Here is a 13,250-nt window from a genome sequence, read left to right as displayed (position 1 = left end):
ACAATTGAGCAATCACTGTTATTTTTGCTTAAAACCACATATTCAAAAAATCGATTTGTCACTCCATCTTAACAAGCACCAAACTTAAATAAATTACAACAGGTATTTATTTCCAATTATCTGATAGATTTAATGAAGAGAAGGTAGAAAAAAGGTTACTTCATGCGTGTGGTATGAAAAAAAGATGTCTATGTTGTTTCATCGAATTTATCTTTCAGTCTGGAATATCAAGTCTACTTATAACCATCAGCCAGTAAGAAAGTTAAATGTTTGCACCAATCAGCACTGTGCTTAAAATTAAACACAAATTAAAAATCGCATATTGAGAGTTAGTTGTCGCTGCTGATGTAATACCACTGCTACTATCACTGCTACATGTCTATATAAATTAATTTGGTTATGCATTCGATCGATGTTTCAATCTTATTATTCAGCCATTTTCAAAATGCAGGAAATGATGAAATGTGAAGTATTTTTATTCATTTTTTATTATTATTCAGCAATATATACATAACATCAATTTTTATGTTTTAATAAAATGTCAATGATTAAAATCAGCCTATAATATCGATGCTAGAATTCGGATCTGAATCGTACAAGACAGTATCGATGCCATGAATGACACCATTCGTCACAGAAATATCAGGAATGCTGAACTTTCCCGTAACTTTGTCCACCGTTACAAGGAATTCTGAAAAAAGAAAAAAGAAACATTAAATAAGAAATGATTAAGGAATTTATTCTTGGCATTTTTAAAGTAGTTAAACTAAGCTAAGCCGTTTATTGACGAAATAGAGTTCCGGAATCCAAAACAAACAAAACGTTTGTCAAATCAAAAACCCTGAAAAAAATTATTAAAAAAAAAGTAAAACAATAAAATCGATAATTAATTTAAACACGTTAGGACAGAATAGTCTATAGAAGAAATAAAAGAATTCTACCAAGAATTTTCACCCTAACCTAACACTCCTAACCGTAAAGTATGTATTAACTGACTATTTGTCGACGACCAGGACATTTTCTCGAGGAACAAAAATGGAAAAGTTATTTCATTGTTTACCTTCGTCCGAAATAAATCTAACCTTTTTTTTTTTCATAAAGAAAAATACATTCATGTCATATTATTCGGATTATTGTTTTCATCTTCAGTTTTATTTGCACAATGTTTTGGCTGATCTTCTTTCAATTATGTTTTCAAATTTTTCAGATGAGAATTGATAATTTGTATTATTTTCATTCTTTTTGTCAGTCTGCTCTTTCGTTTCAGTAACTTTTATATAGACTCTTTCGTTTCGGTTTCTTGATCTAACTTTTGTATGCACTCACGCATGCGCATAACAATCTTTTAATAAAGCGGGACACCATTATTTTAATTCCAACCAAACACACGTGTTCCAAGTCTCATTATTACACATGCACAACACAGCATGACATGGTGGCAAGCGGTATTATGATACAACACATAATCTTAAATTATTTCGACAACGAATGGAACTTTAGTTCATCATCAAAGCGACGAAACACGAGGATAAAGTGCCTCTAATTCTTCTCGTGACCGGCGAAGAAGGTTTACACTGGTATAACAGTTGATCGATGTCAGATGATGATCACAAGGACCCACAAATGATATTCGATGCATTTTTGGAGCAGCTAGAACCGGCAACAAATCACCGCGCTTGTAGACTGGAACTTGGAAAATACCAGCAGAGACCACATGAAACAAGACATCTTCATCAACAGATGTCGACTGTTGGCAAAGAAATGTGATTTCAGTGCCGACAAATTAAACGAACGCCTCATCGAGTTACTAATTGCCAGCATACCAATACCCGAACTGCAAAAGGAACTGTTAAACAAACCGAAGGGTTACAGAATCAAGGAAGCTGTTAGATTAAGCCGTTCACATGAGGCTTCAGCAGTTTATGTCAACCAGCTCTACCAGCTACAGGGATCACCACAGATAGCTGCAATAAACTGTGGTACACACTAATGGCAAGAGATTGACCGAAAACACGGACAAACTTGCAAAAATTGTGGACGCAGTCACCGTTTTCGCAAAGAACACTGCTCTGCCAAAAATGACATATGCCACACATGCGACAAAACAGGCCACTGGGCCACAGTTTGCATCTCAGGGAAGCACAAAACCAAGAGGCAACAAGGAAGGCCCTGGCATAATAATCATAACCAACAGCGAATGTTTGGCAGGAAAATAAACAGCATCGCCAAACACGACAACCAAGCCATGGCTGACATAGACACAGCAGTGGAGAACCTCACCTTTGATCCATCACAACTAATAGTGGAAAATCAGCAAACATGAAAGATCCTCGAAATGAGGCATTTGTCGATCTAAGCATCAAGCTGAAGAACCACTCAGGCACTCATACCTTCAACCTGAAGGTAGATACAGAGGCACAAGCAAATACATTGCCTATCCACATATTCCGCAACATGTACCTTAGTAGTATAAACAAAGCTGGAAACTCAACGCCCGGATCACTCACCTCAACACAATGTCTACTAACAGCCTAAACAATACCACGATAAATTGTTATGGCACCACAACTATTAGGTGCAAGTATAAAAATTCCCCATGGCTGAATACCCAATTCTATGTGGTTGATGTACCAGGAGCAGCCATATTGGGCATGCCAACATCAGTAGCTCTTAGGGTAGTGACAATGAACTGTGCTATCTCAGCCCAGCACTTACCCATCAATAGTGTAGCTGACCTAATGCATCTCTACCCTGACAGATTCGATTGTATTGGTGAATTTCGGAACACTCACAAGCTTGTCAACCCCAATGTACCATGCCACATAGACCCACCAAGAAGGACACCTACAGCCATGCACAGAAAAATCAAATTGGAACTCACATATAACAAGGGATCTGACAACATCTTGGCTGACGGACTATTGCACCTACCACCACCTTGTAATGTGGACCCTATCGAGTTTAATGTCCGGGTTGATACAGTTTGTTTTTCGACTGATCACATCAAACAGCTGAGACAGTATACAATAGCGGATCATCTGTTTGACCAACTGAGAGAGACCATCATCATGCCAGAGACAATCAAGGAGCTGCCCACTGACATCAGAGTGTTCTGGGATCTAAGAGATCAGCTCTCAGTTGATGATGGTCTTATCCTCAAAGGACAACAAATCGTCATCCCCCAGACACTTCAAAAAGACATATTAAAACAACTATATGCTGCTCATTTAGGACAAGAGAAAACAAAACTCCTTGCCAAGGACACTGTTTATTGGGTAAACATAAACAAAGACATTGAACAGTTCACAAAATCGTGCAGTATCTGTCAACAGCATCAGCCCTCCCAAATGCAAGAGCCACTTATGCAACATGACATCCCAACAAAACTATGGGATGTAGTTGGCACAGACCTTTTTGATCTCTACGGAAGTCAATGGTTGATAATAGGTGACTATTACTCAAAGTATCCTATAGTCAAACGCCTACCTGATCACTCACTTAGCTGTGTCATAGTGAACATCACATGTCAAATCTTCTCAGAATTTGGCGTACCATCAAAGATAGTCAGCGATAATGGACCACACCGCAAATTTGCCAAAGAATGGGGTTTCCATCATAAGACAACATCATCCTGGAGACCACAAGGGAATGGCTTGATAGAACGTCAAATAAGGACTATCAAGACCATTCTCAAGAAAGCCAAACAGTCGGGAACAACTTCTGAGATCGCACTGCTGCACTGGCACTGCCCCCCAATTTCAAGTATCATACCAAGCCCTGCACAACTACTCATGGGTAGATGAATCCAATTTCCACTGATCACCAAAATCAGAAATGACAACCATGATCAGGATCAGATATACAGCGCATTCCAACAACGTCAGCAGAAGCAAAAGAGGTATTTTGACCGACATGCACTCAAGGAAGATCTACCACTCCTGGGACCCAGCGACTGTAGTATCCCAGGCAGATGGTCACCACTCCTATCTCCTGGAGAATGTCAATGGGCATGTGCTGTGAAGAAACCGACAACACATAAGAAGTATTCCAGTGACGCCTACCCCACAAATGTCGCAAGACCTTCCCAACACAGCTCCACAAAAATGTACGACATCTGTGGATCCACTTGTGTGTGCAGCCCCAAACATGCCAAATGACACTCAAAAATGTACCCATAGTGGTAAGGTGGTAAGGTGGTACTGGTACGACCATCATAAAAAATGAACTTTTCTTTGTTTTGTTTTACATGCCTACGTCATCTTTGTTTTCAGAGAAAAGGAAATGTAATGATATTGCTGCTCTTTCGTTTCAGTAACTTTTATATAGACTCTTTCGTCCCGGTTTCTTGATCTAAGTTTTGTATGCACTCACCCATGCGCATACATGTACAGTATTTGTTTCAGAGTCAAACACATTCACGTGCATCCTTCCTTTCTGATTAGGGAGAAGTAGAAGACGATCAAAACAAGAAACTCAAACGAATAGTCCAAGTATATATTTGTCATTTAAAGGACCTTGCCGTTTGTGCAATCCCTTCCTTGTTTGAGTTGTTTATATGAAATATCCAGTTTATTCAAAGTTCGACTAATCCAAATAATAATAAAATGTTCAGTCTTAAAAATACACCTGATTTTTATATCTTCATATATTTTATTTTTTAATAAACTGGACACACGAAAGAAACATTTACTAAACAAATTCCAATAACTCTTAAGCACTGACAAATATTATCTAAACTTGATAGGAAAACAAATCCGTGCACTAAACTCATGAACGGACATTTTTACATGAAGAACGAAATAATTGTAACACCGTGTTACGATAACCTAACTGCTTTGTCCTTTAGCAGTTGATTTTCTCTAAATAATTCCACTTTTAAATCGCGTTTTTCATCTTTTAATTTTGATTCTTTATATTTTCAAATATTTTATTTCTTTATGAATTGGATACACAAAAACAAAAAATTGTATCGGTCGACCTAGACGAGAGGATCCAAAATGGCCGACCAGGACTGAGATATGACACGTGCCGTTGTTTCCTTAATAAATTATTTCAGCTAGAGCCGATGAATTGTCAGATATTTTTTTTTTTTTACTTCGTTTTGTTTTGGTAAGGTTTCATTATTATTTAACATTTATTAATACATGAGATATTTCTTCCTAACTGAAATAATTTATTAAGGAAACAACGGCACGTGTCATATCTCAGTCCTGGTCGGCCATTTTGGATCCTCTCGTCTAGGTCGACCTTCATCTTTTTTTGTTTGTTTTCCTTGCGCATAACAATCTATTAATAAAGCGGGACGCCATTATTCAATCCCTTTCTTACCAACCAAACACACGTGTTCCAAGTCTCATTATTACACATGGATCTAATAAAGGGTTCCGTTAGAAATTCTGTGTCAATTCTCAAGTTTGACAGAAAGATTCTCGAATATGACAGAATATCAGAGGTTACATCAAATGAAACGTCGTGCAAATCACACTCAAGATGAGAACAGTAGTCATCCAAAGAATACAAATTATCAATCCTCATCTAAAAACATCCAAAAAATATATTTAAGTTCTTTTTTTAATTTTTTGATGAAGACTCGGTTTAACTCAACTTTTTCAGCTGTTTATGTAAATCTTATCTGGCAAAAAAAGTCAGTTTAGTTTGGTTCAGATTCTGTAGAAGCACCTTATTCTATTTTGGTTTAACAAAAAAAAAAAAAAAATTAGTTAATTTATTCTCATAAAATTATTCCATAAAATATTTCATGAATAATAGAATAATTCAAATTTTTAAGTCCATCTTGCATTGTTATATTAAATTACCGGTTCATGTAGCACAATAGTTGGCGCTTGCTAATGGGCTGGGAGGCTAGAGTTCAATCCTCGGTTGAGTCATATATCTTTCAATTAAAGTCGACCATTTTACATTTTTTATTTTGCAAAACAGAAAGTAAAATGATTTTACTCCTTTATTTGTTGGAATTGTGTGTTGATCCACTAGTATATAATTTAGTTGAGAAGACTATGGAAATAGAACACCAAGAGGATGTACTAAAAATAGATATGATGTCACATGGCTTAAAGAGAGAGAGTGATAGAATGGGTGTCTGGCATTTAATGAGATGGGTTGGCAAGATATCACTAATTAGTTCTCTCTCTCTCTCCATTCCATCAGTCGGTGATTTGGAACAAAGATCACTTTGAATAAATAATCAGTCTTCCATTAGTTTTGTTGTTGACTCTTTTTAAAAGATGTTACGATACGATCCGGTGTGTTCCAAATTGGAATTTATTTCTGATTAATTATCGCGTTAATAAAAGAAAAAATGTAATATGCCGGTCGTGGTATGTTACAACCAAAATACCAAGGTAATCCTAGGTTCTTTGATCAACATCGTCGTGAAATAACCCAGAGCACAATTCGACAAGAATAATATATATATATATATATATATATATATATATATATATATATAACTACTTCATTTACTCACATAAAATTAATATACGAAAGTATAGATTTATGCGTAAACTTTAAGTATTTACTTCAAAAGTGCTCAATACGTAGGTAGAGCTAGTTAGTAATTTATAAAATATATATGGCGATTAAGCTACACTGAATATTCAGCGTTTCATCCACTCTAGGATTCGTCAGGCTTATTCTATATAAGCCTGACGAATCCTAGAGTGGATGAAACGCCGAATATTCAGTGTAGCTTAATCGCCATATATATTTTATAAATTATATATATATATATATATATATATATATATATATATATTATGTAATACGATTTAATAAACACAAAGCAAAACATAATGCAATGTCTCAACGGATCAAAACAAAACGGAGCAAAAGAAGGAAGTTCATAAGTTTCCAAATGTCTCTTTTTTTCTCAAAAGAAGTCATCGTTCAATTTCAAGCTTTCTGTAATTTTAACAGTTCCTTGATATTCGTGGCCACATCATACTTTGAGGTGTCTGCCCCTTTTTCGCTGCATCGATAAATATATATAGGCATGTCGACCCTTTATCCCGTGCAATTATCTCCAAATTGAGTTGAGTGTGGCGAATTTAATGATTTCTTTATCAGGAATCCTGACATCTCACGTCGGCCCATCTCGACGGCTGATTTCAGAATAATTTTTTTTGAAAATATTTTCTCTATCATGTGCTTCGTTTTTCGCATCAATTTTTATTTCAATACATTTGCCTTTCCCCTCTTTATCTTTAAAGAGAAAGAACGCATGTAGGGAGGGTAAGGGACTAAAGAAATGTGTAACGTGACGAGGGGGTATGGATGGCTGTTTGTCTGAGTCATTTCTGTTAATAACGCGTGGGTGTTATGAATTCGTTGCTTTTCTCTTTTCACTGAAATAAAATCAAGTAATCAAGGAAAGGGGGGAAATCTTTGTCATCACGCATTTTAACTGACTCTTATAGTGGTATCATCACTTAATCGCGCTCGCGAGTAACAAAGATATGAATAAGATTTAATTATAGGATAGCTTGATGAAGGATCACGAAGGTATGAATAATTTTTAGATATTATGGCCACTTGATTGCTGCATGTAGGTTTTTGTACTAAAGTTACAGCTTATCAAGGCCTAAAGGTGACTAAAGGAATGGGGATGATGAGTTTGTCAGGGAGACAGTGAGACAAAACCTTGGGGATTGGAGACGAATGCTGAAAACTGGCAGAATTTGATTATTTAAGAGGATATATATATATATATATATATATATATATATATATATATATATGATGATTGCAACGTCTTGTCAGACGAGTGCCACTTCCTCAGACACTGAAAGTTCATGAGCCCGAAAAAGACATATAGTCCTGCTAGCGAATTCACATGCTTAAGCAGACATGACACTAAAGACGGTCATTGTTATACATACATATATATATACACGCATGCACACATACATATGTACACATATCACACACATATATACATGCGTACATACACAATACACAATACGCACACATACATATACATACACACACACATGCAAACATAAACAAGACGGTCATTGGTATACATACATATAAATATATACATGTATATATACATGTCTATAAGCATACGCTCATATATACCCATATGCATACACAATGCATAATAAACAAACATACATATACATACCCACATGCATACATACTCATATACATACATATACATCCACATATACAAATACATACACACATATACGTACACATATGCACATATATATACATACACTTACCTACATATACATACACATCTATATATATGCATTCATAAACATACACACATACATGCACACATACACATACATATACATACACACATGCATACATACACATACATGCAATATACACACATATATGCATACAAACATATATAAATGTATATATATACACACAAACATATATACACATAGACACATATACATACACTCATCGATATAAATACATATAAACTCACATGTACATATATAAATATACACACACATACATATATAAATATACATACACATACATAAATACATATAATGATGGCAGATTAATTGTTACATGCATCCAGCATTACAGGCGTACACACGTCACAGCTTTTTTATTGCCACAGGACTTTTTTTTTCTTTTTTTTTTTTTTTAATAGACAAATGCCTGAGGGAGTATCTATACAAAGATGATGTTACAGAGTTTTAGCTTTGTACGACAGCTAAATCTCTCTCTCGGTTCAAAATGTTGACATCCAGCAACATGCAAGAGCAAGATAGCCAGCAACAAGTCAAACTGCAGACCAGCTTAATGTGGGTACTGGTCTCCTGCTTTGTTGTTGTTTTTTTTTTTTTTTTTTTTTTTTAAATAAAAAATATATATACACATATACACATATACATACATACACACACACACACACATACACATATAAACACACACATATACATACATATTAAATTCCACAGCCAAACAACGTCGCAAGCCCACAAGAGCCATGACAGTCAAAGAACCGGAAGTCCAATAAATGTATACATATATATGCATATATATATGCATGCACACACGCATGCACATGTACACACATACATGCACGCACATGCACACATATGCATGCATACATGCATGCACATGCACACATATATATGTTTGTATATACACATGTATACGTACACATACACACACATGCACATACACACATATATATGTATTGTATATGTAATTCCTCAATGGTCATGACGATAGTGATGATGTTACAATTCAATGAATACACACGATAATAAACATGAAAACAAATCCACAGGTGCAAAACGTTAAACAAAGCAGTCATGAATCTCGATGTTTTTATTGTTGTTTTTTTTTAAATTGAGAGAAGCGTTTAAAAAAAAAAACGTTTTCATGTTTATTATCATGTGTATTCATTGAATTGTAACATCATCATTATCGTCATGACCATTGAGGAATTATACGTTTTTTTTTTTAAACATTTCTCTCAATTTAAAAAAAACAACAACAAAAAAAACATCGAGATTCATGACTGCTTTGTTTTACGTTTTGCATCTGTGGATTTGTTTTCATGTTTATTATCGTGTGTATTCATTGAATTGTAACATCATCACTATCGTCATGTCTATTAAGGAATTATATATATATATATATATATATATATATATATATATATATACACACACTCCTTTAATTTTTTTTATTTTTAGTGAATTGATATTCATATTAAAAACCACTTTTTTCTATTTATTTAAAAAGAAAATACAACTTTGTTATATATGGGTCGTGGAATTGTATTCATCTGCAAAAGATCTAGCTAATTTGCATATTCTTTTAAACATTCATTTTAATTAATTCCCTATTTTTTTTCTTTCGATTTTCTTATGGGATGATCATCTTTAGTTAACTATTACGTGTAATTATATTCATGCAGATTTTCTATATGATTTATACTTGCGTAATATTTGCGTAAAAACGTTATAGTAAACAACACTCTTTCTATATATGTCTATGTATACGTATATTTTGTTTTAAAAATTTTTGTCTACCAAACTCCTCCTAGAGTTTTTGGTCTACAAACACGAAGCTTCATATATAAGGTATTTGAACCCATGCGAAACTTTATATTTGGGTTTTAGCCTGGGAAAATCAGTACACGAGTGTGAAAATTAAAGAAATGGGATTTGCCAAGTGAAGGTCGAACGATGGCATTACGAATATGCATGCATAACGTAATAGCTATTGGTTCATGTTTTAATTTTTAGGCTTGCAATGAACATGTCTTCATAGCACAGTCATTAACGGCAGAGGAAAAATAAATTGTAAGCTAAACATTTGGGTTTAGATTCTCGGTGGTGGCAAACGAGTCATTTTTTTAAAACTTTTTAAATCATTACTATATATTGGATCGAAAATAATATAATATAATAAATACAACATCTGCATTAAGCAAAATATCATATTTAAGTGTATTTTATGACTGAGCAATGCCGGGCGTCCTGCTAGTATAGCAGGATGACCCGACATTACCTGGAGTTGAATGATAGTCAACGAATGTTTCACACTCCCATATTTTTATTGCCATTGAAATCAATGAAATCACTCATTTTTCAATCAAATCGATTGATTGCCTGCTCTAGTCGGGAACCCATCGCCGTGCACTGGGAGGAAGCTTCACATGTCTCCTTACAATGACTTAGTCCACATTGCATTGAAGTTTACATTGCACTGTAGAGAACCTACTGTTGATTTTATAAAATTATTTTTTATATAATAGCTTGAATTAAAGTTTAAAATGCAAAAGTCAAGTATCATGCTTCAAGTGTGTTCTAAACAAAAATTCATTTTAAACACATCCGTCATATCAAAGAACATACTATTGATTTTATATGCCTGGCCTTACTGCTTGTGCGGTGATAATGGCTTGAATTTAAGTTTAAAATGAAAAAAATCAAATATCATGTTTCAATTATGCTTTAAACAGAAACATTCATTCCGAATGCGCCCATGATGTCAAAGAACCTACTGTTGATTTTACCTGCCAAACCTTTCTGCTTGTGTGGTGATAAAATTTTTCAAATGTACTTCTGATGTTAGACTGTATAAGGTGTTAACTTTGGTCAAAATCGCCTGTTCCCTCTTCCATCACAGTTTTTCGACTATCAGTTCTTATCGAAGACATTCCGATACAAAACCAATCTAAGAACACTGCTGGATACGTAAAGTACATTTGTATAAAATTTCATAAATATCTACACAGCCATTGCGAAGTCTATAGGAAACGAACTCCCTACACACACACGAGTTTCTTTTCTATGTTAATAGATAAAGACTAATTACCAGTGGAATTGTCCTTGAATCTAATCTCTACTATTATATAAAAGTCATTTTGTGTGTGAGTTTCATTCCTCATAGATTCCAAAACGGCTGAGCTTATCTTTTCCAAATTTCACACAAAGATAATTTATGTCTGGCAGTATTCTTAGATATGTTTTGTACAGAAATTCATCCGTTAAATATCGAAAATTAGGCTAGCAGTATCCGAGAAAAAAATGGAATTGACAGATAAACAAACAGACAGACAGAGATTAAGAGAACTATAGAATTATACGAGTACTTACTATTCTGCACCTTCCGCAATAGGATTCTGTTGTTCGGTACACCTTTAATACTATGATGGCCACTGATGCCGACTGAATAGTAGACATCTGAAGCAATGTGTTTTACAAAAACCTGCAAAAGGAAGAACATTTGTTTTTATTCATGAAAATGGATGTTTAGTGGATGTACTAAAACAGAGATCACGTCATATAACTTAAGGAGAGATGGTGATAGAATGGGAGTCTGTTTGGAAGCACAGATAAGCATCTGATATGTAATGACATGGGCTGACAAGATATCACTAATTAGTTAATTCAATCTCTCTTTGTCTTCATCCCTCTGGTTGATGATTTGGAACAAAGATCACGTTGAATATTATCCACAGCCTTCCATCAGTTTTGTATCGCATTTTTGATAATATGAATAAAAAGATTTAATTATGCGATGAAGCAAAAGTTTAATGAAGATCTGCAAAAATAAGGACATTTGTTTTTCATTCATTTATTCTTTGTAAATATCTTTAAAAATCATTAGACATATTCTTTGATGTTTTTTTTTTTACTTGGGAGTCACCATTTATCAAGGCCCGAAAACCACTCGAGGATAAGGGTTAATGAATGTAAGATGGTGGTGTAATAATCGTTAATGGTGGAAATTGGGTAGAATTTAATTATTTATGGCGACGGCTCAAGAAGAACTTGTTTACATTGGATTTGAAAGTTACCATGTTGTATTCAACCGGGAAGCAGGACAGCAGAACTGTGTTTCACAGGCAGGTACTTCTGGGGAAGAAGCTTTGTTCATGTAGATCCATAAAAATTTTTTTCTTTTATATTGCTTTACTGATGGTCATTGCTTATCCAGGTCCAGAAGCCACTCAAGGATAAAGTTTAAAGAAATCATCAGTTATATTTTTTTTGCCACTTCCATCCATAATTTGGGTATCGAAATCAGACGTGAATAAATCAGATGCAATATAATCTAAACAACAAAATTAACAACCTTGAATTTTCTGCTTTCCTAGCGAAAACCCTGTGTGTGTGTGTGTGTGTGTGTGTGTGTGTGTGTGTGTGTGTGTGCACATATATAATATGTTATCTTGCCTTTTATATAACGTGTCTATGTGACCATGGCTATGTGTGTCTCGCTCTAACATGTATGTGGGTCTCTTTAAGGCTCATCCACCTGCATCTTTTCCATTCATTTATATACAAGTCTTTTATACAGTCGCGTGTGCATACATGTGGTCGAGCTCCTCTAAGTTATGTATCTTTCTTAGTAGTTATTAATTGTGTGTGTGTATATGTGTGCATATATACACGATAAGAGTTCATCATACCATTTTTTTTTATCTTGTCTCTTCTTGGATGCAGTTCCTCCCATCATTGGATGATGAGCTGTCAAGAGCATCTAAGGTGAAAACACAATGTTGATTTTCTGGCAAGGATTTCTTTATGAAACTGGGCAACCCCTCGCATTGCTGATTCAAGCTTCCTTGCGTGTTTTCCATCAATGCATCTTTTCTGGCCTTGAAACTAACTCAAGTCCAACTGTCCACAACTTCGACTGCCCTATCTGCTAAAAATCCCCATGTGTGTTTCTATTTAGATATGGGTGGTAACGTCTGTTAACTGACCTGCACCTAAAACACACTGGCTCAC

General features: G+C 34.8%; 1 protein-coding gene across 1 annotated transcript in view; it reads right to left on the bottom strand.

Moving 5' to 3' along the window:
* Nucleotides 1-460: 460 nt before the first annotated feature.
* LOC145296650 (periostin-like) overlaps nucleotides 461-13,250 on the bottom strand; it is an 89,874-nt gene continuing 77,084 nt past the window's right edge. The window contains exons 6-7 of the mRNA XM_080142583.1: nucleotides 11,610-11,721; nucleotides 461-691 (exon numbers count right to left, since the gene is read on the bottom strand). Of these exons, the coding sequence (XP_079998709.1) occupies nucleotides 555-691; nucleotides 11,610-11,721 (249 nt within the window). The 3' untranslated portion in view covers nucleotides 461-554. The remainder of the gene's footprint in view (nucleotides 692-11,609; nucleotides 11,722-13,250) is intronic.

Source organism: Euprymna scolopes, chromosome 17, assembly GCF_053919585.1.
Source record: "Euprymna scolopes isolate OS-2025 chromosome 17, ASM5391958v1, whole genome shotgun sequence".
Taxonomy (NCBI): Eukaryota; Metazoa; Mollusca; class Cephalopoda; order Sepiida; family Sepiolidae; genus Euprymna; species Euprymna scolopes.
Note: the sequence above shows the minus strand (reverse complement) of the source record. Positions and strands in the feature narration are given on the sequence as shown.